Source organism: Puntigrus tetrazona, chromosome 21 (genome assembly GCF_018831695.1).
Source record: "Puntigrus tetrazona isolate hp1 chromosome 21, ASM1883169v1, whole genome shotgun sequence".
NCBI lineage: Eukaryota > Metazoa > Chordata > Actinopteri > Cypriniformes > Cyprinidae > Puntigrus > Puntigrus tetrazona.
This window is the reverse complement of record NC_056719.1, coordinates 18560345-18586167: the sequence shown is the minus strand read 5'-3', so window position 1 is coordinate 18586167 and position 25823 is coordinate 18560345. Positions and strand designations below refer to the sequence as shown.

Sequence of the window (25823 nt, the reverse complement as noted above, 5' to 3'; positions counted from 1 at the left end):
AACCTTTAAGAACTTCCTCCAAGGGTTGCATAAAGCTTATTTGGAGCTTGTTCTGACCCAGAAGACTCTGAGGTTGTGGTGTTGTGTTCAGCGGGTCTAACGCCGCCGGGGTTCACAAACCAGAGCATCCACGGCTCCCCGTGACGTGACGACAGAGAGGACTCTCAAACTGAGCTGTGAGCGATTACTTCACTTCCTGGAAAGAGGGAGAACAGGGGGCTTAGTCATGATAATTAACAACAGACCTAACATTTAGGGCAGAGGGAAGGAGAGGCGATCATTCTGACTGCTTTGAATGAAGGTATCTGACAAATATGCAAATATAAATATAAATTCATCATATGGAATCTGAGTTGAAATGGCATCGGATGGTTTTAATAAAGTACAGTTCATATAAAACAAAGTTCTAAAACTTTGCAGAAAGACTTATCAATAGGTTATTATTACAGCTTACCTTTTAATTCTCTGCTGTGGATGTTGTGTGATCTATGTAATACATCATTTATAGTATGATAAGTACATTTTGTAATTAGTTTGCATGTTAAATATCTAATTAATTAAAACGCATTAAATGATGTCTAAATAATTCAATAAATTAAATGATTAAATAACGTTGCAACCATTCATTCCAAGTCAAAATAAAAAGTACTACAACTCTAATTTACGTCTTTGTCACGCTCTTATTGGTGGCAGCTGTTTGACCAATCAGCTCCTGCGCTCGGGTGACGTCGGCGTGACGTATTTATGAAAAATGGCGGCTACCCGCAGCAGTGAGTTCGGCGACTTGGTTCAAATTAAAAAACAACTTATTTCTATTATAGCGCAGTGTAAGGAAAGAGGACTCGTCCACAGTGTGAAATGGTAAAAGAGACTGCGTTTATAATTGAACGAGTGTCATGAATAAAGACCGTTAGTCATTTTTTGTGTGACAGTTAGCATGATAGCTAGCATAATGAAGTAAAGACATATTAGAGCTGTGTAGAGTATTATACTTCAACAGTACTCTGAGTAGAGTAGACTCTCAGTAGAGTGTGGTCTGACATGGTTTACAGTAACATAGACTGTACTCTATAGCTTGGAAAACCCCTGGAATATAAACACTAAACGAGGAGATGATTTGGAAATGTCGTGTTTTTGTTGTATGGGGGTTTTGATACACCGTGTGAACGTTTATTGTTATTTATATATGTTTTTTTTATTTTATGTCCGTAGTTTACAATAGACAGAGTCTCCTGAATATGTTTAATTTGAGGAATTTGCCTTGAAGCTTTCAGCAGAAAAGAAAGAAATACAGATATTGATTATTACAGATAATAATACTTTCATTGTAGCAAGGCTGCTTTAAATGGATCAGAAGTGATTATAAAGACCTTTAGAGATCCTTTAAATAAATCTGGAAAAAATTATACTCTGCCCTTTTCAACAGTCATTTCTGAAGGGTCATGAGAATGAATTAATAATGCTAAAAATTAACCTATTAATATTTTAAAAATTAACCATTAACATTTCCTGCTTTCGTATGAAATTTAAAGCAGGTTTGCTGAGCAGAAGAGACATAAAAAAGCTTTTGACTGGTGGTTTATGCAAATGATTGGTTTTATAATTGATCTGCAGGGTGTTTGTGTTTCAGGGCGTCTGAGCTGGCCTTCTCTTTGGATCCGCTTCCTCTGAACGAGATCCCTGCGGCGCCGGAGCTCACTGAGGTCTGTCTGGAGTCCTGGACGCTTTCTGAGATGTGTGTGAGATTCACGTGCACTGACCGCTCTCTTCTCTCTTCTCTCTTCCAGGAGGACGCCCGAGATTTGGATGCCCTGTGTTTGGCCAAATCATATTTTGACCTGAAGGAATATGATCGAGCTGCTTATTTCCTCCGAGGCTGCCGCAGTCAGAAAGCGTATTTTCTGTATATGTATTCACGCTACCTAGTGAGATGTTTCCTCTGATCTCTGAGAATGTTTTAGATCGGAGATGAAATGCAAACCAAACAATTTTTTTTTATTCCCTCAGTCAGGAGAAAAGAAGAAAGATGACGAGACCGTCGACAGCCTGGGTAAGAGTAAGATCTGAAGAGTGTTTCCAGCGAGGTGTTCTCCGCCGCTCACGTCACCTGCGTGTGTTTGGTTGCAGGGCCTTTGGAAAAAGGTCAGGTCCGAAACGAAGCCCTGCGAGAGCTCCGGGTGGAGCTGAGCAAGAGACACAGCGCCGGAGAGCTGGACGGGTTTGCACTATATCTGTAAGTGACTCTCACACACGCACTCTCTCACACACTCACAGACACTCTCTCTCACACACACACACACACACACACACACACACTCTCAGACACTCTCTCTCAGACACACTCTCACACACGCACTCTCTCACACACACACACACACACACACGCACTCTCAGACACTCTCTCTCTCACACACACACACACACACACACACTCTCTCACACACACTCTCAGACACTCTCTCACACTCTCAGACTCTCACGCACACACACACTCACGCACGCACACACACACTCACACACAAACGGTGATCTTCTGGAAAATGTTGTTAATATTGTGAGGGATGCACATCAGTTTTTCAGTCTGGTTCTGGAGATTTTATTCCCTGTGACCCATAAAATATAGCTAGAAACAATACAATAATCAATAATAGTATTATTGCACTTTGAGTTTATTTTTAAAATAAAATAATCAAAATTATAAAGTGTGGAAACACTATGATTTTAAAATTAAATTTTTTTTTTTAAACTTAAAATTTTAAAATTATTTTTAAACCTAAAATCAGTCTCTTTAGTGCTGCTGAGTGAAGCAGAGAATAAAGCATCACTGTTTTGCTCTGAAACAGGCGGCACATACAGTCACCTAGATTTCTGCTTTTAGTTTGAATGAGAATCTACAGGATTACAGTCCTGTGACGTCAAACACTGATAGTGAAAGAACAGCTCTCCGTCATCGTCTTTTCTCCGGCGCACAACTTTACTTTATTACAGTTTATTCACTGTAGTGTAGAAAGAGATAATGAAATATGACAAGAACAACTGGGACAGGACTCATTTAGTTCAGTCCGTGGTGGAAAAAGATCACTGGTCAGTGGTCCCGAATTCTACTGCAGTCCTCTTTGTTTATAGATGATGTGTTGTGGCTCAGGTACGGCGTGGTCCTGCGGAAGCTGGATCTGCTGAAGGAGGCGGTGGAGATCTTCGTGGCAGCGACTCACGCTCTTCCTCTGCACTGGGGCTCGTGGCTGGAGCTCTGCAATCTCATCACCAACATCGAGATGGTACGTCTCTCCCCAAACACACGGCGCGCTCCGCAGCTCGCGCGCTGATCCCCGTCTGTGTGTCGTCTCTCAGCTGAAGTCTCTGTCTCTGCCGGACTGCTGGGTGAGGGACTTCTTCATGGCACACATGTACACCGAGCTGCAGATGATCAAAGAGGCGCTGCAGAAGTACCAGAGCCTCATGGAAGCAGGCTTCGCCAAAAGCACGTACATCATCTCCCAGATCGCCGTGGCTTACCACAACATACGAGGTGTGTTAGCAGGGAAGACGTAAACCTAAATCAGGAAGCGTGCTTTTGCATGGTCTAAGTTTAATCTGTTTTAGCTTTTGATAACATAAAAGCAGGGGTCTTGAACGAGTGTGTGTTGTTGACTGATCAACCTGATTTTCAGGAACGCAATTTTATGAAAAAAAGCACAACAGTCAGGTACCACAAAAAAGAGTCACTTTTTAATATGATAAAAGATACAGAATGTCCCGAGGAACACCGAACGCTTGATACAAAGGTCTGAACATCAGTATCATATAATACATCACAGATTAGTGCATGCAGGTTATCTCCAGTCCTTCTCTTCTATTGCTCTTGATCACAGATCTCAGGCTCATCTTTGCTATCACACACAGGCAAACGTTACTAATCCTTGACTTATTGTTAAATAAGTTATGAAAAAGTACTGAATGAAACCGCTCATGATCTTGCAATCGAGATATGTCTTATTGTTTGATGTGTGTTTATATATATATCTATATATATATGATATAGACTTTGTACCGGTGGTGTTTGAGGTTGTAGCATCATGTTTCTGTCTCTAAACACAAGACCTGCACTAAAAGCAAACAGAGCTGTTACACAACATTTATTAGGCTGTAAACCTTTAGCACAGTATTAACAAGAAAGTTAATGTTCAGCCCAGATATGGGCTCTTTGCTTTTTCATGAAGTATTTTTTTCCAGACTAGCGGAAAGAAAACGTCCAAAAGGCACTACTAAGTGTTTCTTTTATAGCGATGTGTTTGTGTCAATAGATTTTAATTTCAATTTTCTCCTGCACCGAGCCTGAAATCTCCACAGCAACACACACACATGCATGCATATACATGCAAACACACACACACATACCAAACTTTTCATTTTTATTCCTCTCTATATCCTGAAAGTTTTTACAGATGCATTTGTTCATATATAATTTGCTTGATTTATATTTAACATTATTTCTCTCAAAACATGTGTAGTTTTCTGTCTGTTCTTAGTATTTTCTGAATTATGTGACAAATATTAGATACAGGGAGAATTTGGGGTAAAAACATTTTTCTCTGTCCGAAAAAAAACATTCAATAAGAATTTTAAAACTGTACTGTTCATGAAATATTGTCTCATTTGTGTATTTGAGCCAAAAATGTTGAATACCAAAAATTTTAAAATACATTGTTTGCGTTTATCAATGTATTTAATCAAGTAGGAAAGTAATGTGATAATTATTAGTCTTTCCTTTAGTGAGGACAGATAATCATCTCAAGTGCTCTATTCTTTCTCCAGATATCGATCAAGCCTTATACCTGTTCAATGAACTCCGGGAGCAGGATCCTTTCCGAATTGAGAACATGGACACCTTCTCCAACCTGCTTTACGTGCGGGTGAGAGCTTCCTTCAAACACAGACGCTGGCAATAATCTGTTACAGACGCGTATTAATCTCAGCTAGAAGCTGCTGCCAGATCCGGTCCTCCTTCAGTTGTGTGTGTGTGTGTGTGTGTGTGTGTGTGTGTGTGTGTGTGTGTGTGTGTGTGTGTGTGTGTGTGTGTGAGATCTTCAGGTGATGCTCTGTCTGTGTGTCTGTCCTCAGAGCATGAAGCCGGAGCTCAGTTACCTGGCTCACAATCTGGTGGAGATCGATAAGTACCGGGTGGAGACGTGCTGCGTGATCGGTGAGGACCCGTCTGCTTCTGAACAGACCGTGTGTGTGTGTGTGTGTGGAGCGAATGACATGCTTTTCTTTTTCTTCCAGGAGTTTATTGTGACCATAGCAACCAGTGTACTGCATACAAGTACCTTAAACCCTGACAATTATACCAGTCATACTTTATGATGAAGGCTCTTTATATTCATGCCTGAGGATAAATTAGTCATTCATTCCTCAACTAAACACTAGGCTTTAATATTAACAATTATTAACTTGCAGAAATAAAAAACTAAGTTAAATTCAACCTTTAAACTGCTTTCCCCAAAGGCTATAAATACTAGTCGGCATAATTAAAGCTTTATTGTAATATTTAAATATTACAATCATCTCAAGAGCTAGCATGAGAGTGAGAGATGGATCATTTATTTTATTTATGTAACATTTATTTCACTTAATCTGAACGCTTTTTTGACCGTGTTCAGTAGCCTGTGGTCAATATAACAATTGAACTATGTAATAATTTCTATAATAAAATAAAACAAAATGAAATATTAATAAATCCGTCTCTGATAGCTCCTGGCCAAGAGAAAGGTTTGTCTTGTTTTCTAGTATAAATATTATTGTTGTCAAATGATTAATTGCATCCAAAATAAGAGTTTTTATTCCCACAGTGTGTTTATACACACAGTATATATTCGTATTTATTATATATGAATGTTTTTAATATATAAACATTACTTTTTTTTCTTAAATGTATATACATGCATGTGTTTGTTTATACAGACATAATAAATACAGTAAAGTATACAATATACAGTTCACTATATACAGTAAACTCCCATGTTATAGAAACAAGAACATTTAATTAATCACTCGACGGCACTAAAACTTAAAGATTCTTGAATCAGGATGCATTTATTGAATTAAAACAGCTTAAAATATTGTCTTGTTTTCTGAAAAATAATCTAGTTTAGCTATTGCATTAAGATTATTTTTCTTACCCCCAATTTAGCTTTGAAATGCATTCTCATTCACTCATTTATTTAGTTCTAGAAAAAAACAGGGCAAAACCCCTAATGAAGACTCCCATGTGTTTAGTTGAGTTCTGAGTGAAGAGGCTCAGGGGCTGGCTGGGATTATAAAGTGATTGTTGAGTCACATGTTTGACTCTTAGTTTTTCTTCAGTTTTACTTTATTTGACTGATACTGTGCCAAAGCATGATGTCCCAAAACACACCTTCAGAGACCTTCCACGTTTAAGAAGCTTGAATATATTTGAATGAAAGTTCCACTGAGCTGTGAAGAAGAGGAAGAGGAAGAGGAAGCAGTCTGTCGAGGAAACGCTGTAAGCTCTTGTGTGTTGTTGGCAGGTAACTACTACAGCCTGCGCTCTCAGCACGAGAAGGCGGCCCTGTATTTCCAGCGGGCCCTGAAGCTGAACCCACGCTGTCTGGGGGCCTGGACCCTGATGGGTCACGAGTACATGGAGATGAAGAACACCTCCGCCGCCATCCAGGCCTACAGGTACAGCCCAGATCCTCGCGTGATCACATTCAGAGAACATCACTTTATTCAGCGGTCTCCTGAACAGAATAGTTTTTTTCCTCCTCTTCCTCTGATTTCACGCGGTGTGTAAAACCCACTCATTAAAGTATTCTTTCTATCACTTTCATGACACAAAATGCTAAAAATGTGCTCTGATCTGATGCAGAAGAAGAAGTGTTGCTCTAGAGGATGATATGTACTGAATACACACATGATTATATTTCTGAATGAAGACACGTACACTCAGGTTACGGATGTGTGTGGAAACAAGGAGAACTGGTTCTGAGCCTACTGCTGTGAATGTGAACATGCTCCTTGATCAGAACCAGAAAAGTGTTTATCTGTATATCAGTCTGATGTCTGAAGACTGGACGAATGATGCTGAAAATACACTTTTGAGCTTTATTTTAGTTTTTTTACATTAAAGCACGAAAGATTACAAATGTAAAAAATCCTGAAGCACAAAAGCTGTCATATTTATAGCAATAATACATGTATAGCACATTTACATTATCCATATTTCTTTTATGCCAAAATTCATTAGATCATGTGAAGTTTCTATCGTAAATATATCAGAACTTCATCTGTGATCAGTAATATTCATTGCTAAGACCTTCATTTGAACAGCTTTTAAAGGCGATTTTCTCTAAATATAATTTGTTTTCAAATAGAGCTGTAAGGTTTTGTTGTTTGTTGTGTCTCAGACACGCCATAGAAGTGAACAAGCGGGACTACCGGGCCTGGTACGGACTCGGGCAGACCTACGAGATCCTCAAGATGCCCTTCTACTCGCTCTACTACTACAGGAAAGCTCATCAGCTCAGGTGAAGACGTCTCCGGCATCACTCGCTCTGTGTCTCAGGCCCAGCTGACGTGTGTGTGTGTGTGTGTGTGTGTGTGTGTCTGTGTGTGTGTGTTTCAGGCCCAATGACTCTCGAATGCTCGTGGCTCTCGGGGAGTGTTACGAGAAACTCTCTCAGCAGGTGGAGGCCAAAAAGGTAAAAGCCCTGAAACGTGTGTGTGTGTGTGTGTGTGTGTGTGTGTGTGATGCTAACGCTCTGCTCTGATGCTTCAGTGTTACTGGAGAGCGTACTCGGTCGGAGACGTGGAGAGAATGGCTCTTCTGAAGCTGGCCAAGTGAGTGTGTTCTCCTCAGGAGTGTGTTGTGTGAGTGCTGCTGCTGCTTTCAGTGTAACCCTGTGTGTGTGTGTGTGTGTGTGTGTGTGTGTCTTCAGGCTTCACGAGCAGCTGAATGAATCTGATGACGCTGCACAGTGCTACATCATCTACATCCAGGACATTTTCTCGTGTGGTGTAAGTTACTGGACTTCTCTTTGGCACATTATTCTAACGCTCCTCTAATGTTCATGTAATATTCCCAGAATGTTATTTTGTTTAAAAAACATAGGCTCCTTCTCCCCCCAGGGTTTAAAGGTAGAGTTTTACTGTTTTTAAATCCGTTCAGCCAACGCTTGTAGCACAGCTTAGCACAGATCATTGATCTGATCAGACCGTTAGCATCATGCTCAAAAATGACCGACGAGTTTAGATATTTTTCCTCTTTGGATCTTGACTCCTCTGTAGTTACATCATGTACTAAGACTGTGATTTTCCAGGCTGATTAGGAAGTATACTCTCACTCTGTGATGTCACACAGCGCCTGGAAATGCTGGGCACTATACACCTGGACTGAGAGTATAGTTCCTGTTCATATCGGTCTAGAACTTTTAATAACTTTTAATCAGTGAACGGCCTCAATAACTTTTAGATTATTAAAGAAGCACCACCATGCAATGCTCTGGGAATGCTGTATTATAGTTAAAAATATTACAAATAACCATTAGTGAATATTTTAAAAACAACCCCAGGCAACGTTCTAGGAATGTTATTTTATGGTGCATAAATAAATGTTGAGGTAACGTTCTGTGAGGATTGTTGATGTAGTTGTGCTCACAACCGTCTGGTGTGTGTGTGTGTGTGTCTGTCTCTCTCTCTCTGTCTCTCTGTGTGTGTGTCTGTCTCTGTGTGTGTGTGTCTGTCTCTCTCTCTGTGTGTGTGTCTGTCTGTGTGTGTGTCTGTCTGTCTCTCTCTCTCTGTGTGTGTGTCTGTCTCTCTCTGTGTGTGTGTGTGTCTGTCTGTGTGTGTGTGTGTCTGTCTCTCTCTCTCTGTGTGTGTGTCTGTCTGTGTGTGTGTGTGTCTGTCTCTCTCTCTCTGTGTGTGTGTGTCTGTCTCTCTGTGTGTGTGTGTGTGTGTCTCTCTCTCTCTGTGTGTGTGTGTGTGTGTGTGTGTCTCTCTCTCTCTCTCTCTCTCTGTGTGTGTGTGTCTCTCTCTCTCTCTCTCTCTCTCTCTCTCTCTCTCTCTCTCTCTCTCTCTCTCTCTCTCTCTCTCTCTCTCTCTCTCTCTCTCTCTCTCTCTGTCTCTCTCTCTCTCTCTCTCTCTCTCTCTCTCTCTCTCTCTCTCTCTCTCTCTCTCTCTCTCTCTCTCTCTCTCTCTCTCTCTCTCTCTCTGCGTGTGTCTCAGGAGCAGCTGGAGCACGCCGAGGTCAGCACGGCTCTGAGGTATCTGGGTCAGTACTACTTCAAGAACAAGCTGTATGACGAGGCGTCTCTCTGCGCTCAGCGCTGCTGTGATTATAACGACGTGAGTCTCCCTTCATTCGACCAATCACAGCTCAGGGATACAAACTCATCACCTCTCAGACCTATTTCCTTCTGAATCCAAAGCCGGTCATGAGTGAGATGTAGAGGATCAGTATCAGGGTGAAAGCAGGGTCAGCTCAGCAGTACTCGTGTTCCAGAGTAAAAGAAGAACTCTGCGCAGGCTGCACTTCAGAACTAGAGTATTGTAGCCAATCACAGGCCCTTCTGTTGAAAGCATTGACCAATCAGAGGTGTTTGCTGCAGATCAGTCGCTGTCTTCCTCTTCTGATGAGTTTGTGTCTCTGCAAGGCTTCCTGTCATCCGTTTATTAAATGTAATATTTCCAAACAAGTAACACTTAATTACACAGAGTGTGCTGCCTGACTCAGAATAGGGTTGAAAGACATCTAGCATGTTTTATCATGTGGTTTTTGAAGCTAATAGCATGCTGCTAACATGTTTTAACATTTCAGAATGTTTATGACCAGGCTGTCACACCATTAACTTATTATATTGCTTTACATATTTACACATGCTGACATATTTTAAGATGTGCAAAGATGTCAGCATGTTTTAATATTTTTCTAGTCTATGCATTTTTTGTTACTATATGATTTTAGCATTTAGTTAACATCAACATGTAGCTAGTTAGTTTTAACATCACATTGTGCACATTTAGCGTTAAGATGTTTTAACTGCTAAAAAGGAAGTTATGTACACTTGTTAGAAAAGGCATATTAAGGACATGGTGAAATGTCTTTAAGTCCGTTCAGCATCATGTTTCTAGGAGTTACGTCTCAGAGCGGTAGAGGCTGGTAGTGTGTTTTAACACGTTACTGTGAATCTTTAATCTTAAAGACTTGTTTAGATTTGAATTAAAGCGGCGTACCAGAAGTCACATGACTATAATCTAAACTAAAGCAAAGATCATTAACAGCCGCAGAAAACCCCTGGGTGAGTGTAACCTGCTGAACTGGTTTAATGACTGTTTCAGGCGCGGGAGGAAGGCAAGGCGCTGTTGAGGCAGATCTCTGCGGTTCGAGAGCAAGGAGAGCCTTCATCCACAGACCTGAGCCTGCCCTGCGTCTTCAACCCGCTGCCCAACAACACCACACCCGTCAGGAGAGTGTCTCCACTCGACCTGTCCTCCGTCACGCCCTGACACACACACACACACACACACACACTCTGTAAATAACACACACACACACACACACACACACACACACACACACACACTCTGTAAATAACCGCGTACAGACGGCCCTGCCTGCCACAGCAAATAAACGCATCAAACACTGACAGTCTGAGAGTTTTAATACAAAACAGACCCATTTAGTTTTGATTATACAGTAGAAACACATTGAAAAAGGACAGACAGACATCTCTAACCACAGAAACCTTCTCAAACGCATGCTCAATGTGCAAAAGAGGAGCCAAAGCAAGAATGTAGTGCTAAAATCCATATTATTAGTCCACCAAAGAAGAGACTTGCATGTGTTTGACGAGAGTAACACTGAATTCTTAAAGATTCGTTCCGTTCACCTTTACATATACAGAAGACAAATAGAATACACATTCAATACATGTTTTGGTTTGCATAATGTACAAAAACAAAAAAAAGGTAATATCCTTTAAGTTACTAGCTGGTGTCTTGCTTCTATGTTTTGATTTGGTTTGTGTAACAAATTAAAAACAAACAGCATGTGAAGAAAATAAAAGCGCTAATAACCTTGAATTCTCTTCAGATGAGAGTTTGTAATATAAACTTACTGCTTAAAAACATATTGCATATCAAACGGTCACCTGATTATATTAGAAATCTAGAAGAGCTCTAGTACTTGAATCTGAGCTGGACCGGAGTGGACGGAGGCGAGGGCTGGCGGGAGCGTAACACTCGGCTGGACGGTGTGTCCGGACGCTGGCGGGACGGGAAGAGCGAGTGGAAGAAGGGCCGTTTCTCCGGAGGCTGGTTCTCTGCAGCACAGCCTCTCTTCTTACAGGAGCCGGGCGCTGGAGGAGGAGGAGGAGGCTGAGCGCTCGCTGACCGCATCAGAAGCTCGTCCTTCCTGCGCAGATCCGCTTTGACCAGCTGCAGACTGCTGTGAAGCTCCACCAGCATCTGATCCTACACACACACACACACAGGGACTACACGGTTAGTCAGTGAGCTGCACAGGAATATTAAATATATTCAGCGTGGAAGGAGTTAAAAGAGAAGTTGATGTGGCACATCCATCGTTCAACATTAGTGATATCTGGATCAATCTTACTTTCCTTTTTATTACACAAGCCATTCTATTATTTTAACACAGACACACAGAGGAGTGCATTAACATCATTTAATACACAGCTAGCCGTGGACTATCCTGCTGTGATGACTTTACAGTGACGGGGAAGTTACTAGCACTGTTAGCATTACGTCTGGTTCAAAGCAGACACATGAAGTAGTGCAGTAAGGACATATGAATTAATAGCATTGAAATAAATTCATATTATTATACTGAGAGAAAGGCAGTGTGAGAATGACCTGCAGCACTAAACCAGCGAGGCTGTTTAAGTAATGAGTCAATTTTAAAAATGAATTTATACAAATCTAAAAGCTGAATGACTAATCTTTTTTATTGATGTATGGTTTATTAGGACAATATCTGTCTGAGATACAACTATTAGAAAATCTGGAATCTGAGGAAGCAATGCGTTTATGGTGAGAAATGTACTAAATATCTTAAGGAAGGTGATCTTAATATCCTAATGATTTTTATCAATAGAAACATATGACTGTGACTCGTACAGTGCAGTGTGTACGGCCCCAGATACAGCTGGCCGTGTTTGAAGGGATCCTCTCAGCCGTTACCTGTTTGAGGAGTTTGCTGTCTGCTGATGAGAGAGCGATGCGCAGCTTCTCTCCGTCTGTGTTACGACAGCAAGCTCGTTCTCCTGACTGCAGCTTCACACCCAACATCTGGAGCTCCACCCGCAGCTGCTTCAGGTTCTACACACACACACACACACACACACACACGTCAGGAGGACTCTCTCACAAACACTAGCTGCTAGGTCTGTCAAAAAGATGTGTTCATTACAGTAGGGAACATCAAATAAACGTGCCAATATGTTCATGCTGAATGATTCCTGTTTATAAGCAGGCTGTCTGTAGTCTAGGTCAGTGGTTTGCCTGTGACTCGATGGTGCTCTCTGCTGGTAAACAAGAGTAACACTTCTGAACACTTCCAGTCAATGTTATCCTCCTCAGACTTTGCATGTTTTTTACTCTCAAAGATAGTATGCCCACTGACTTTATGACTGACAGACTGAGACGGTTTGAGGTCAATCTCTGGAGGTAAGCAGATCATTTTTGGGTGAACAATGCCTAGAAAAACCTCTTTTGCTCAATATCATGCAGCTGTTAAGTACTTGTGTAGTCTGTCTCATGCTATAAATAGACTATGCATACACACCCTATGTATAGTTATAGCTTTAATAAGTTAGTTATGTATAGGTCTTAAAAATTGTAGTGACTTGTGTGTTGTATGTTTATATTTAAGTTTATTGATCCCACGAGACATCACTTCCTTCCACTGTATGCCCCCACACACATCAGAATCACAATAAAACCAGACTCACGCATCATTTAAACTATAATCATGATACTATCACAGCCCTATGAGCACTCCTCCTGTGTCTGATCAATCACGCGTGTCTCACTCGTGCTGACCTTCTGGCCCTCCTGCAGCTTGCGCTCAGCTGAAGTGGTCAGGGTCCCCGTGGAGGCCGCCAGGGGCCCGCTCTCCTGAAGGCGCTTCAGCTCTGCAGCAGAGAGTGGAGTGAGAGGCAGAAGCACACAGCAGGTGTGTGTGTGTGTGTGTGTGTGTCTCAGTCTTACCGAGGTTCTTCAGGCGCAGCTCCGTCTGCCTCAGGTCCAGCTCCGCTCTGCACTGCTCCAGTTCGGCCCTGCATCGCTCCAGCTCGCCGCTCTCGGGGTCCGTGTCTCGTCTGTGTGAAGAAGCCAAACGCTGCGAGCGCCGCGGAGCGCCGGCGTCATTCAGAGGAGGAAAGATAGGAGCCGGAGCCATCGGGGCGTCTTCCTTCTCCTGCAGAGCAGCACTGAGCTCCCGGATCTCTTCATCTCGCTCCTTCAACAGAAGCACTAGAGTCAGAAAAGACTGCCCTACACAACCTTCACACAGCGGGGATTCAACTCGAGGATCACACACACACACACAAAAACACCTGACTGTCATGTGACCGCTCTCCATCATCACTGACCTCCAGCTCCTGGCTGTAATATTTCTTCAGGCTGTTCTGCAGGTTGTTGATTTTGTTCTCGCACCTCTTCTCCATCAGATCCCTCTCAGTCTCCAGCGTCTCGCTGCACGAGGAAAGTACTTCAGAACATGCACATGTATGTCAGGAGACAGGGGGGTAGTTTTCTTCAGGTACCTGAAGTCGTCCTGCATGCGGCTGATGACCTCCATCATCTCGGTGCAGACCTGCTCTCGAACCCCAGCCTCCAGCTCCTCCTTCTCCTGCCGCTGACGCAGAACTTCACGCTTCAGGACATCGATGGCCTTCAGCAGCGCCTGAACACAACACTCGTCACCTTCACGCTCTCTGACCGCTCTCATTACATATTCACAGCAATCATTTAATGACTCTCCCTCATTAACACTCAGGAAATCTTCCAGTTTTGTAGACATGCACTAATCTGATGGATATAATCACCAAAAAAATAAAAATAAATAACACACCACACAGCATTTAAACATAAAAATCTAATATAAAAATAAGAAATAACTGAGATTTTCTGGTAATTAAGTAACATGTCTCTCTGATGATGGTTAATGCAGTATTTCGTCTTTTTATTTTAAAGTCATTTTAATTTATTTTTATGATGCAATTCATTATTAGCTTTTCATTAACCTCAGAAAGCCCCTGCAGCTCCTTCATGAACCCCCGTTTGAGAACTCTCTCTCTTTCATGTCAATATGATAAAAGATTATCCTTCTTGAATCAATCTGATAAATGAGACCATTCATAATGTCTAGAGTAAAGAGAACTATTCAGAAAAGATCCTCTGTGCTTGCTGATGGGATTTATTGATCGATGTGTGTTTTGTGGTATTTGTATTTGGTTTTGCTGAACTAATTTCAGCCGTGGTCGGCAATAAAGATGTATTGTATTATATTACATAAAGCAGGGTTCATACAGAAACTGCAAAATTAAATTCCAGGACTACTTTTTTTGGTTCAAAATCAGTGATTGGATGTTATCGTCTTTAAAAATTCTAGTAAAATAATAACAAAAATGGTAGAAATAAAGTGCAGCACAGAAGCATGCAATGTCTACGGCATACAGTATATTAAGTTATAGCTTTCCTTATTCAAACCGTTTTATTTTTCATGAATATCTGAAAAACCTAATTCTAAACTTAACTACACACTTAGGAACCAGTAAAGGACCACAGTGTGCCGTCCTCTCATCAGGAAATGAAAGCGCTTACTTCAGGATCAAACATGGTGGCGTCTCCCTCCTCGTCGCTCTCCTCCTCCTCTTCCTCCTCCAGCACAGCGGTGTTGTTGTGAAGCGGCGGCTCGCGGAGCAGGGACAGGATGTAAGCCACCCGCGTCTTGCTGCACGGCCCGTGAACCAGCTGAAGGACAGAGACGAGCGCGAGTGAGCGAGGAGAGCGCTCTTCAGCGTCCAGAGAGGAAGGAGGAGGTGTTACCTGAGTGGCGATGGCAGAGAACTTGAGCGCCTGCAGCGTCTCGTCGTACGTGGAGGAGCAGGGGTTAATGTTGACCAGCATGCAGGAGCGTCCGTGACCACAGAAGAAGCTCTGCAGGACTCTGGTTAACTTGCTGTCTCTGAAGGGAACCACCAGCGGAGGACGAGACCTGCGGCAAAGACATACATCCTGGTCATTCTGTGACACCGTTTCCTACACAGTGAGATGCATTCAGACTAAACAGCAGCGATGCTTACTATAATCATGGTGTTGTGGTTCTGTTATTACACTATTCACTTAAGAGTTTGTACAACGTTTTGACAGAAATTTATGCACTTTTTTATTTATTAATGCCTTCCAGCATTCACACAACTATTCGCAGCCCTTTAAAAGCTCTAAATATTAGTAGCAATAGCAGTATTTTTAAACGGCAGCAGGCTCCAGGCGAAGCAGCACTCACTTGTTGGTCTGATTGTGTCTCAGGGCGGTGATGCAGCGGCCCAGCGTCAGCAGAGAGGTGTTGATGTTGTTCGCCTCCTTCATCCTCTCTCCGTTCTGCTGGGCTTTACAGCGCTCAGACCCCGCCAGATCACACACAGAGAGCCTGTCGGGAAGAAACACAGCTCCACATTAAATCCTTTCATCACCAGAACCTTTCTCCAGGGCTCAGTCCAACCCAGCGCTCACAGCGGTAACGTGGATGCACTCACTCGCTGATTCTGGTCACCTGACCCAGCTCCGCCTGAGGCTTGACGTGTAGAACACGGATAGTAAAGATACTGTGGCTAAAAAAAGGCAAGAAAATACATTATTATAAGTTAGTTGAAGTCATCTGTTTTTTTTTCATTATGACGCACATCTGACTTTTGATTACTGTAAAAGAAAGAAACCTTTGGTTTGGTTCAGTGCTATGATTTTAAGATGCGAGGATTAAATGATTACGGTCCTGGATGAAGATTAAATGACAGCGTTTTGATAAACCTTTTCAAAATCAAAATGTATCAGTGATGAAACATACACGGACAAAACGTTCACTATACAGACAAAACTGAATTTCCCTTCACAGCATCTGTGGAGATGTACCTGCGGCTGGAGTTGTGGTTTAGATGAGTGCTGGCAAAACTTTGGTTGCGTTGTCCAACTTGAAGAACTTTCCAGGCCTGTTCTGCACTCTGTACCTGAATCCAGGTCAGATCTACAGCAAGGAGATGGAGCATTCAGTATCAGTAAAACTGAAAGAAATCTTAAGTCAAACTGACCACGTCTGTGTGACCACGTGTTTCACGTCTGCTTCCTCCACACAACAACTAGGTTTTATCGTTGTTCTCGCAGGAAGACTAATTCTAATTTTTACTGGTATGGTGTGAACGATGACTCATCCCTGGTTTGCGATTCTCACCCTTCACGTAAGGATTCCCATGCTTGTCGTCGCTGAGGCGTAGCGTGGCTCTCTTACGCGACTGAAGTGAAGGAGGAGCGTCCAGGAGATCGTAAAGAAACTCGTTGTAGATCTCATAAAACGAGACCCAGACTGAGAACTGCGTTCCCTCCTCAAGATCCTCCCCACCGCTGAGACACAGACCGTTCGCCTCCAAACACACGCCATCCGAGTCTGCAGGACAAACTGTATTAGAAATCCAAGATATCTAACAAACACTGCTGGCAGTTTCTAAACAAAGGCAGTCTGTGTTTGATCTGAATGCTGAATATTAAGTGTGAACACTCTAGTATCTCGAGCTGCTCACCCTCCAGCTGTGTTGCGATGTGGCTGGTGACCGACAGTCCGCTGACCCCGCTGTCCCAGGACAGACCGGCTCGCAGGCGAGACTGATGGCCAACCGTGCTTTCCTCCTGAACAAAAAGACAATTAGAGATGGCCAAGAACAACCCGAAACCCCCGAGAGCCAAAAAAGATCCATTAAAGTGTTTCACAGAGAAACAGCCAATAGTGTCTTAAATAATTCTCTATATTTTGTTCAGTATGACAGATATGAGTATATGAATTCATGCATCTTTGACATGTTTTAGTAACAGCTACTACAGCTGTATTTTCTTTCCCGCAATCTACAAATATTATTTCCCAATTATTAATCTAAATTAGTCTGAAATGCTAGCGTTTGAAAAAAACTTCCTTCTGTATTTCCTCGACCCTCGTAAGAATAAATGCCTCATCTGCAGCTCTGTGGTGTTTCTTAGTTCTTTAGTGTGGAGAGAAGCCCTGGACTAGCCAATAGCAATTAAATAAGCTATTTCTTACTCTAAATCTTTGTTACCTCTTTGAGCAAAGCGCCCCGCCTCACTTCCTCCGCACGGACCTCCCCCGCGTCCAGCTTACGGACCTCCTGGCTCAGCACAGGCTTCAGGTCCATGGCGGAGTACAGCCGTCCAGACAGCTTCAAGAAGACAGAGACCAGCGCTCGGGGCAGCAGACCGGCCTCTCCACCCGCACCTGTTTACATCACAGACAATAAGAAGCCATCCGCCAGACAGAAACACCCGCTTCTGACCAGGAACGGCCGCCTCACCCTGTACGGTGTAGGTTTTGCCCGAGTTGGTCACTCCGTACGTGTACAGCAGCCGGTTCTCTCCACGCAGAACGTCTCTCACCATCTCTCGTACGGTGTGATCGTAAACCTCCTGCTGAGAGCTCTGCGGACCAAAAATCTGCACCAAAGAGAGTCACATTCAGAGCGCAGCTTGCCAGGAAATACACGTGTGAGCCTTTTTATTATTAAACACTTCCTTGGTGGTGGAAGCTAGCGGTGTGCGAGATAGCTCACATAGCAGCAAAAATTCTAAATCATGCATCTCTATTATACACTTCATATAGTTCAATCAATTCCAAAATTGTTCAATAAACTTAAGAGACTAACATCTTAGCCACTATTGTCTGTTTTTGCTCTACGTCAACAACAAAAATAATAATTCAGAGCTCATCCACAGCACTGTTCTGCGTCTCTGACCAACATGAGGGTGTCATTCCTGACAAAATCAATAGTTTGAATGATTCAGTTTCATCACAAGATAATAATAAAAAAAACTGATTTACTAGCTGATTTAATTTCACATTCCAATTAGATTTTATTATGCAAATCATCAGTATTCAACATTTTACGTTCAGTATGTAAAAATATTGTTTACGCATTTGTAACTGCAGGTTAAACGCATTCATGTCACATTCATTAAACGGTGTGTCAACATCTAGATGCCTCTTCACAAGCAGCTTCTGTGTTCCCTTCGCTTCTTAACAACCCAGTTGTCTTTAACCGATTAATGTAAGAATTTGACTCAAAAGATAAAGTTCATCTCGCACACCCTGCTTTACCTTGGTGAAGGTGAACTTGTGCAGGCTCTGAGCGACGCCTCTCTCTGCGCTCTTCATGTTGCGGGAGTCTTTGGGAGCTCGGAGAAGCAGACTGTCTTCAGACTGAACATTCACACAACCCTGAGGAGCACAACAAAGACTTCGCCGTCAGCCAAACACAGTCTTTTTTACTCAAAGACGGCTTCACGAGAGCGCGCCGGACTCCTTCACCTGCTCCTCGCCCCGCTCTCGCTCCGCTTCGGTCAGAGGACGGATCCGGAGGAAAACCTTCAGCTTCTCCGATCCGTCATCAGCGCTCCCTCTTCTGCCGACGGCAGACTTGATCTGCACGGGCTGCCGGTCAAACAGATGAAAGACATTCACATCACACGGCCCGCGGTGCCGAGCAGCAAAAACACACCACTTACAGATGTCTTTAATGAATAAAGTGACTGTGAAGGAGCTGCTTTTGGCAGTGTGATAATCTGAGCTGAACAAACAGTGATCGCCAGCCTGGGGCAACATTCATGGAAAAAAAGCAAAAGTGGTGCAGCACAATACATCAAACTGCATACCGGACTGGTGTCTATGATTATTAGATCACAGATAGACAGCCGTTTTAATGATTGCATTGCATTTGATAATCACCAAATCATGCATAAAGGGGAAAATCCCTTTATATTAACATAGTAGATTAAGCTCTTTTTAAAATGTAACTAATAAACTGCTTAGAAGGATAATGTTCAGAATGTAGTTTTACTAGTACAAAAAAAAAGTGTGATGTGTGTTTACATTTAGTCAGAGGCTTTATCAAAAACAAAAGAGAACAAAGAAAGCAATCAAAATCAACAAGAGCAATGATATGCGAGTGCGATGACTCAATTAGCTTGATGCAGTTTTAATTACATAAATAAAACAAATAGAACAAAAAGATTAAAGAAGCTAATGTTTAAAAAAGTTAGTAAAAGGTGCATGTTATGCGTCGTGACGTCACAACGTCATTTAGCCATTATTGGCAACTAATTGGCCTTCCTTCAGCTGCGGCCCCTGCTCGTACCTCTCGGGTGGGGGTTTGTGGATCCGCGCCGGGGCTAATGACGGAGATCTCCGGCAGAGAAGGAGACACGAAGCGCTTGGATCTCATCAGAGCTCCGATATCTGCCGCCGTGGACTCGAACACAGCCCCGCACTCCTCCTCGTCGGACAGAACCCCGCACGGAGACGCCAGAGCCATGACCGCGCGCCTGGACACAGAGAACACGGTCCTGAAAGAACTACAGCGCGCTGCTAACCCGACACCACAGAGGTCACCAGATAACCGAGTTTCGGCTGTTTTGTGCTGGTTGACGAATTATAATACAGCTGAAAGCAAAATACGAGAACAAACATGTCTTCGATATTTCGGTAGTATAGCAGTCTGTTTTATTGTCTTGAAGTTGTTAGCCGCTAGCATCGCACATCCCAAAAGACTCCTGTCATAAATAGTAAGACGTTACCTTGATATATGGTGTCCTCCGGAGGAAAAATTATCCGAACGTAGTTTTACAACTATCTAAGCGACTCCTACAGCTAAGCTAGGATCAGAACATTTAACCTGGACGCGGTTAGTACAGTACTTAAACTAAACTAAACTCACCCGTTCACCTGCTCGCTAACGGTCACTGAGAGAGATTCGAACGCCGCGGTCAGGGCGCTCCACCAATCAGCGCGCACCTGAGCAACTCCGAGCAGACCAATCGGACTCGCCGGAGGAAATACTTTGCTTTTGATTGGTCAGCGCGCGGTGCCCCCACTCCCTTTGTAGGTGTGGCTAGTGGCACGATTTTCACGTTTTAATGTTTTTAGCGTAAACATAAAAAAACAGTCTCTTACATGTGTTTCAGATGAACATCCGTTTCGTTCAGAGCTTGGTAGAGTTAAATAAACCCCGCCAAACGTGCACAGTGCGAACAATGTCCCTGTCAAGTATTATTTCTATACTCTGGAGTGTTACAGATACATGTTTGACGAAACATAACAAGCGCAGTCACGTGTCTCACGTGTGAGAGGAAAAGTTGAGTAAAACGTAGCTCCAAATAACATTATTTATTTTTATTTATTAGTAGTATTCAACGTGCATCGTACAAATGAGAAACAAACATCAAGCAAATAAATTGTTTAAAGTTGAATAGAAGTAAAAACAGCAGCTAGTATTAGCTAAAGCAAGGTATCAGTGAAACAACATTTGGAGTTTTTGGCCAAATTGTTTAAAACTTACACTTAGATGGTAAAAGCTGACAGCACACTCGGTGGAGTCTGAAACTGAACTAACACTGACTTGAAGTTGATCACAAGCTGCTGTCTTTATTCACGTTGAAGGCTTTCCCTAACCTGAGTCTACTGAGGGCCTTCAGGTCAGGGCTGAAGCTTCTGAAATAGCCTTCATTGTTTGAAAACCCCTACTAATGTGATATTTTATAAGGAGTCCCTACCTTAAAAAAGAAATTGGTTGCTTTCTTTAATGGAAGAAAATGGGTTTAAATGGGTTTCATTTTCAAAGGTAATATGCACAATGCTACACATACACACAATGTATTTCCGTATCTAAATGTATGTTTTCCTCATACATATGTGCAACATTTAGTGCAAAATGAAAATGTCATTATATCTATCTTTGCCACTTTCTACACTAGTTTTAATGTGAAAAAAAAAAACAAAACATAGTTTAGCATTTTGTAAGTTGCTAAATTAAAATGAAATTACAATTTTGGGTCCAATTGTTAAAAAAAAAAAAACAAGCTGTTTAGTGAAGTCTACCATTCCTAGTTAGAGTTGGGTTAGCTGTTTGTTTGATGAGGGTCAGTCTCTGAACCTGGACAGAGCTGGGTGACAGAATAGAGTTTGTTAAAAGCAATAGAAGTCTCTAGAGAGTCTCCACAATACCCAGAAAATAGGTTAGAGTTTTGTAATCACTCGAGTAAACCGATGAAATCTATTCCTAGTTTAGAGGATGAAGTGTTCTGGGGCCTTGTCTCTTCTTAGCGTCCTCCTCCTCCGTTAACGTTATCTTCTCGTATTCTCGATCAGTCCATCCATATACCTGACGCTGTCTCTCGGGCGTGGGGCCCGGCTCCAGATGATCTTCTCTGTCTCCGGTGGAGGCGGGTGGTGTGTGTTGCAGCAGGTGTTTCTGACTCCATCATCATCATCATCATCATCACCATCTTCATCAGAGCTCTTTATCTTCACAGGTTTCTCTCTCAGCTGGTGAATAATCACGAGTTCAGAAAAGCAACGAGCGTTTAAAAGTAAACAAGACGTTAAAACGCAGACCAGTCAAATAATGATTTACTGCAGAACCTTCTCAGGTCATATCATTTCCTCACTCGGTGAAAGCCGTCGCTTATGAAAATTAGAAATGGTTTCACTGCAGATAATATAAAAAAGCAGCTAGTTAAACCATGGTAACCACTAATTAAACATGCTTTTTGCAGTTACACAATCAGATAACTTTCTTCTCCTGCATCTTATTCTTCACACAGTTCAGAACAGAGATTCTTTCATTCAGCCTTTTATCTGTTTTATGGTGTTTTGCATTTGCCAAAAAATATTAGTTATAATATATATATATAACAAACAAGCTAGTTCAATAAAAAGTATCTATGTAAGACAGTTATTAGTGAGTAGTTAAGGCAATATTGTAATGCATTATCTTAAAGTAAAAAGTTCCTACACTTTTACTAATAAATCCATGGTTAATTTTGACAAAGAATGTAGTGTTTAAGTCTGTTTATCTATGTTTGCATGCATTAAAGCTTGGCGTCTGCGTCACATTACACCGGTTTTGATATTTTGTGTTTTTTAAGCGCAAATTTATTTCCGAAGGAGTGTGATGAACCTGATCGTGATCTTTCACGCTGACGAACTTTAGGCCTGAAACTTGTTGCATTGATAAAAGCATGAAGGAGTGTGAAGGTCAGGGTCCTGGTCAGGTGTTTGTGTGTTTATTACATCTTCATCTGTTCCGTTTGATATTGAGGCTGATTGATCCACAATACATGCATAAAATCCCCCCATCATCCACAGACCTGCTGATATCAGACGTACACAAGTGACCTCAACGGCTGAGGTTTGTTCTGAAGAATCTGAGGGACGTGTGTCTGATTCGGTCCCGTCTGATTGGTGTCTTGAGGGCTCCATAAAAGGAGAGAGTATTGAGGGTCAAAGCGGCTCCTGAGAAGCAGAGAAACACGGACGGAGAGAAGAGAACAGATGGAGATGGAGTGAAGACACGAGGCAGCGCTGAGGAGGTCGTCTGGAAGGATCCTGTCGAGAAACGGAGGAGTACTCTTTAGATCGTCGGTGAGTGTGATATAAGGTGATGTCTGCTTCAGTCTCTCTTTCCCAGATTGTGTGTATTTGTCGAGCTGGATCAGGCCGGTCTAAATTTAGTCTGAACAATAGTGTCTGTCATGATGGTGTTGAATTACAACACAGCTGGTGCGAGGAGTCTCTATTTATAGAGCGCTGTAGTGAGAACAGCCTGAACTGAACTAACTTGAAAACAGTGCAGTGCAAAAGGATCCTTTCAGCGGCTGCGTGTGATTCTTCAGACAGATAGCGTGCATCTACGTGATCATCTTCTGTGTTTTTGGTGTTTGTTCGTGTCTCAGATCCATGAGCTCCTTCTTTTCTTCTCGTCATGGGCAACCAGACGTTCACTGCAGGTAAAACATTACCAAAATCACTGCATGGAAACAATGAAATGAGATGATTGTGTTTTGCTCTGTTGTGCAGCCTGTTTTTCTCTCTCTCTCTCTCTCTCTCTCTCTCTCAATATTGAGTCAAATATTGAATATATTTTTGCATGTAGTTATACTCAAGCGGTGTGCGGTACTCTGTGTGTCATTGTGACAGATGTTGAAGATTTCAAGTCCATCGTGTCGTCTCTACAGCAGACCGAACACATCAGACTCTCCCTGAATCATGTCAGTAAGTCAGTTATCACGGATTAATACTCCAGTGTCGTCCAAACCCGAGACTCCGGCCGGGCGTCCTTGACTTATATTTAACTTGTCAGTGTTAATTGGCGTGTAACACAAGCAGGCATGTAGTCCCATCCTAACGACTCACACCACACTTTCAGAACTCATGACAGAAAACAGAGACAGGAGAAGATCTTGTTGTTTCTGTCTGCAGGCAGCTGATGAACAAACAGACCTGGAAATGAATGAAGCGAATCAGGAACCGGATCTGCAGGCCCTCAAGTTTCTTTACAGTAACACAGATTCACCCAAAGACACCCCTGTGAGTCTGTTATGAAGACAAAGACACTGCTTTCCTGAAAGTAATTTAATGGTGTTCCCTGATTTACATTTTAGCGTTTTATTTTGACTGACGGGGAAAAACAACTATAGAGTGATTATTTTGTCATATATCGTGATTGCAATTGATTGAATATTATATTATATATAGTTTTTAAAATATTATTTTATAATATTGAGAATTATTTTTTTGGGGCCCAATGCTCAGCTCCTGGGGCCTCATTATCAGTGTTGGATGTAATGAATTTTACTGAATTAAATTAATTGTAATTGTAATTAATAGTAATTATATATTATTATTATTATTATTATTATTATTATTATTAATAATAATAATAACTTTTTTAAAAACTATATAAATACACATGTAAATATTTAAGAAAGTTTATAAATATATTTTGATATAAATTATCTAAATATAGAAATGTAAATATTTTCTAAATGTGCTGTATGTTTGTCTTCATATATACATAATATACACATGATACACTTATGTAAACAGAAGCCTTTATTTTGGATATGATAAATTATTTGACAGCACTTTTATGTATAATTATTTATAATTATACATTACATTAAATATATATTATTATATTAAATTTGTGCAATTTATATCGAATTTAGTTTTTGCTTTTGACTTTTTCTGTAGTTAAATGAGTCTCTTCTGCTGTACAGACTGTAGAGCAATTCTTTATTAAACCTTCATGTAACTTTGTCAGCTCTTGAATAATTGATGCGGCTTTTGATCTGAAAGAATCGAAAGAAAGGTTCTGATTTAAAAAGTAGGTAATAATGCAATCTTAAAGAGAGTAATTAGCACAGGTATTTAATTATTCTGTTGAGGATGTAGTTAACACCTCCTACTGTGGCCCCTGGCCCTTTGAGGCCCCTGGAGGCTGACAGGAGTTGATGAGGCTTGTCTGTGGTGTTTTCTGTCAGGAGCCCGTCAGCATCACGAGCACCAGTCCGCTCCCAGAGTATCTCTCAGCGCTAGCCGCTAAGCCTCGAGGGGCCCCCAGGGGCCCCGTCAGCGTGGAGCAGATGAGGGCGGAGCTCCGGGAGCTCAGAGACGAGCTGGACACGCTGAAGACGCAGCACAAGTTGGTGTAACATGAAAGCATGCTGTTTGGGGATTCCTGTCCTCTTTGTTCTGTAAAAGTAACGGAAGTGTGTTTCAGAAAAGAGATCAAGCTGCTCATGAACGAGCTGGACGAAGAGAAGAAGATGCGTCTGTCACTGCAGGTAAACGTGGAGAGGATCCCGAGCCGTTTCATCAGGGTTCGGGAAAGATACTTTTAAAAGTAACGTGTTACAATATTGCGACTTGGTTACTTTTTATGCGTCCTGTAACATATTATGTAACTTTATGTATTACCTGAGCTAGACTAAAACCCAGAAGTTGTTTTGGCTAACTATTAAGTCATAAATTACTTTTTCAAATAAATGATGCACTATTTTAGCAATGAAAGGTAGTAAGACTTGCTTGTAACGTTGTTTACGGGCTCTCTTTCTCTTCAGATCGACGTGGAGCGTCTTAAGAAACACATGTTGAAGTGAGCTTCCAAAGACTCTATAAAACATGCTCTGGATTTTAAACCATGAACGATGACTGGAAAGAGAGAGAGAGAGAGAGAGAGACCTATACTTTCAATCACATGCAACCATTTCTTACAGTTCTCTCTTGATCATCACATAGATTTAACTTTATACATGTCAGCCGTTGAAGGATACTAAAGCTTGCAAGTATTTGATCAGAAATACAGTATAAATGGTGAAATATTGCTACTATTTAAAATGAATGTTAAAACTGTAATTTATTTCTGTGATCAAAGCTGGATTCCCAGCATCGTTATTCTTCAGAAATCATTCTAAGATGCTGAATTTCTCATTACTTTTGGAAACAGTCGTGATGCATTTATTCAGGATTCTGATGAATAGGAAGTTTAGAAGAACTTTGTGGAAATGAACATCTTTACAAAAACAAAAATTCACTGGAAACCAACTGTGTGTGATGAAGTGTATTAACATTGCTATTATTTATTTATACATGTATGGGTATAATCATAGTTTCATTTTATATAAAAAGCAAGAACTGAGGCATATGAATAAAACAAAAAAAAAATCCT

General features: G+C 41.7%; 3 protein-coding genes across 6 annotated transcripts; 2 read left to right on the top strand and 1 right to left on the bottom strand.

Moving 5' to 3' along the window:
- Positions 1–726: 726 nt before the first annotated feature.
- cdc23 (CDC23 (cell division cycle 23, yeast, homolog)) lies at positions 727–10664 on the top strand. The gene is made up of 17 exons (XM_043221396.1): positions 727–861; positions 1631–1703; positions 1788–1925; positions 2008–2050; positions 2128–2233; positions 3146–3278; positions 3352–3529; positions 4816–4913; positions 5122–5203; positions 6549–6702; positions 7428–7547; positions 7646–7721; positions 7799–7860; positions 7959–8037; positions 9244–9363; positions 10357–10549; positions 10600–10664. Exons 1-16 carry the CDS (start codon positions 752–754, stop codon positions 10522–10524), a joined length of 1740 nt encoding a protein of 579 aa, XP_043077331.1. The 5' UTR covers positions 727–751; the 3' UTR covers positions 10525–10549; positions 10600–10664.
- On the bottom strand, positions 10662–21050 carry kif20a (kinesin family member 20A). Of its 2 annotated transcripts, none has more exons than XM_043221394.1 (19): positions 19891–21050; positions 19452–19638; positions 18626–18748; positions 18416–18535; positions 17616–17754; positions 17364–17539; positions 16836–16941; positions 16490–16702; positions 16174–16285; positions 15801–15875; positions 15551–15694; positions 15091–15259; positions 14866–15015; positions 13806–13945; positions 13632–13734; positions 13249–13498; positions 13081–13172; positions 12220–12357; positions 10662–11490 (listed from the first exon to the last, which is right to left on the bottom strand). In XM_043221394.1, exons 2-19 carry the CDS (start codon positions 19626–19628, stop codon positions 11197–11199), a joined length of 2721 nt encoding a protein of 906 aa, XP_043077329.1. In that variant the 5' UTR covers positions 19629–19638; positions 19891–21050; the 3' UTR covers positions 10662–11196. The 2 variants fall into 2 exon arrangements, with proteins under 2 accessions (XP_043077329.1, XP_043077330.1); XM_043221395.1 differs by having other exon boundaries at positions 20031–21050.
- Positions 21051–21203: 153 nt separating this feature from the next.
- On the top strand, positions 21204–25816 carry si:dkey-71d15.2 (SH3 domain-containing kinase-binding protein 1). 3 transcript variants are annotated; one of them, XM_043221403.1, is made up of 7 exons: positions 21204–22735; positions 23047–23100; positions 23291–23361; positions 23573–23680; positions 24637–24797; positions 24876–24939; positions 25216–25815. In XM_043221403.1, exons 2-7 carry the CDS (start codon positions 23076–23078, stop codon positions 25252–25254), a joined length of 468 nt encoding a protein of 155 aa, XP_043077338.1. In that variant the 5' UTR covers positions 21204–22735; positions 23047–23075; the 3' UTR covers positions 25255–25815. The 3 variants fall into 3 exon arrangements, with proteins under 3 accessions (XP_043077338.1, XP_043077340.1, XP_043077339.1); XM_043221405.1 differs by having other exon boundaries at positions 22722–22735; positions 23291–23365; positions 25216–25814; XM_043221404.1 differs by lacking the exon at positions 21204–22735 and having other exon boundaries at positions 22919–23100; positions 25216–25816.
- The last annotated feature ends 7 nt before the right edge of the window (positions 25817–25823 follow it).

Excerpts from the sequence above, each read along its gene's own strand:
- cdc23 (XM_043221396.1), top strand. The coding sequence starts at position 752 with ATGGCGGCTACCCGCAGCAGTGAGTTCGGCGACTTGGTTCAAATTAAA. Across the intron at positions 4,914-5,121 it reads CCAACCTGCTTTACGTGCGG|AGCATGAAGCCGGAGCTCAG; the intron begins GTGAGAGCTTCC and ends GTCTGTCCTCAG. Across the intron at positions 6,703-7,427 it reads GCCGCCATCCAGGCCTACAG|ACACGCCATAGAAGTGAACA; the intron begins GTACAGCCCAGA and ends GTTGTGTCTCAG.
- kif20a (XM_043221394.1), bottom strand. The coding sequence starts at position 19,628 with ATGGCTCTGGCGTCTCCGTGCGGGGTTCTGTCCGACGAGGAGGAGTGC. Across the intron at positions 16,286-16,489 it reads TGGGAATCCTTACGTGAAGG|ATCTGACCTGGATTCAGGTA; the intron begins GTGAGAATCGCA and ends TCCTTGCTGTAG. Across the intron at positions 15,876-16,173 it reads AACCACAACTCCAGCCGCAG|CCACAGTATCTTTACTATCC; the intron begins GTACATCTCCAC and ends GCCTTTTTTTAG.
- si:dkey-71d15.2 (XM_043221404.1), top strand. The coding sequence starts at position 23,076 with ATGGGCAACCAGACGTTCACTGCAG. Across the intron at positions 23,101-23,290 it reads CAACCAGACGTTCACTGCAG|ATGTTGAAGATTTCAAGTCC; the intron begins GTAAAACATTAC and ends TCATTGTGACAG. Across the intron at positions 23,681-24,636 it reads ATTCACCCAAAGACACCCCT|GAGCCCGTCAGCATCACGAG; the intron begins GTGAGTCTGTTA and ends GTTTTCTGTCAG.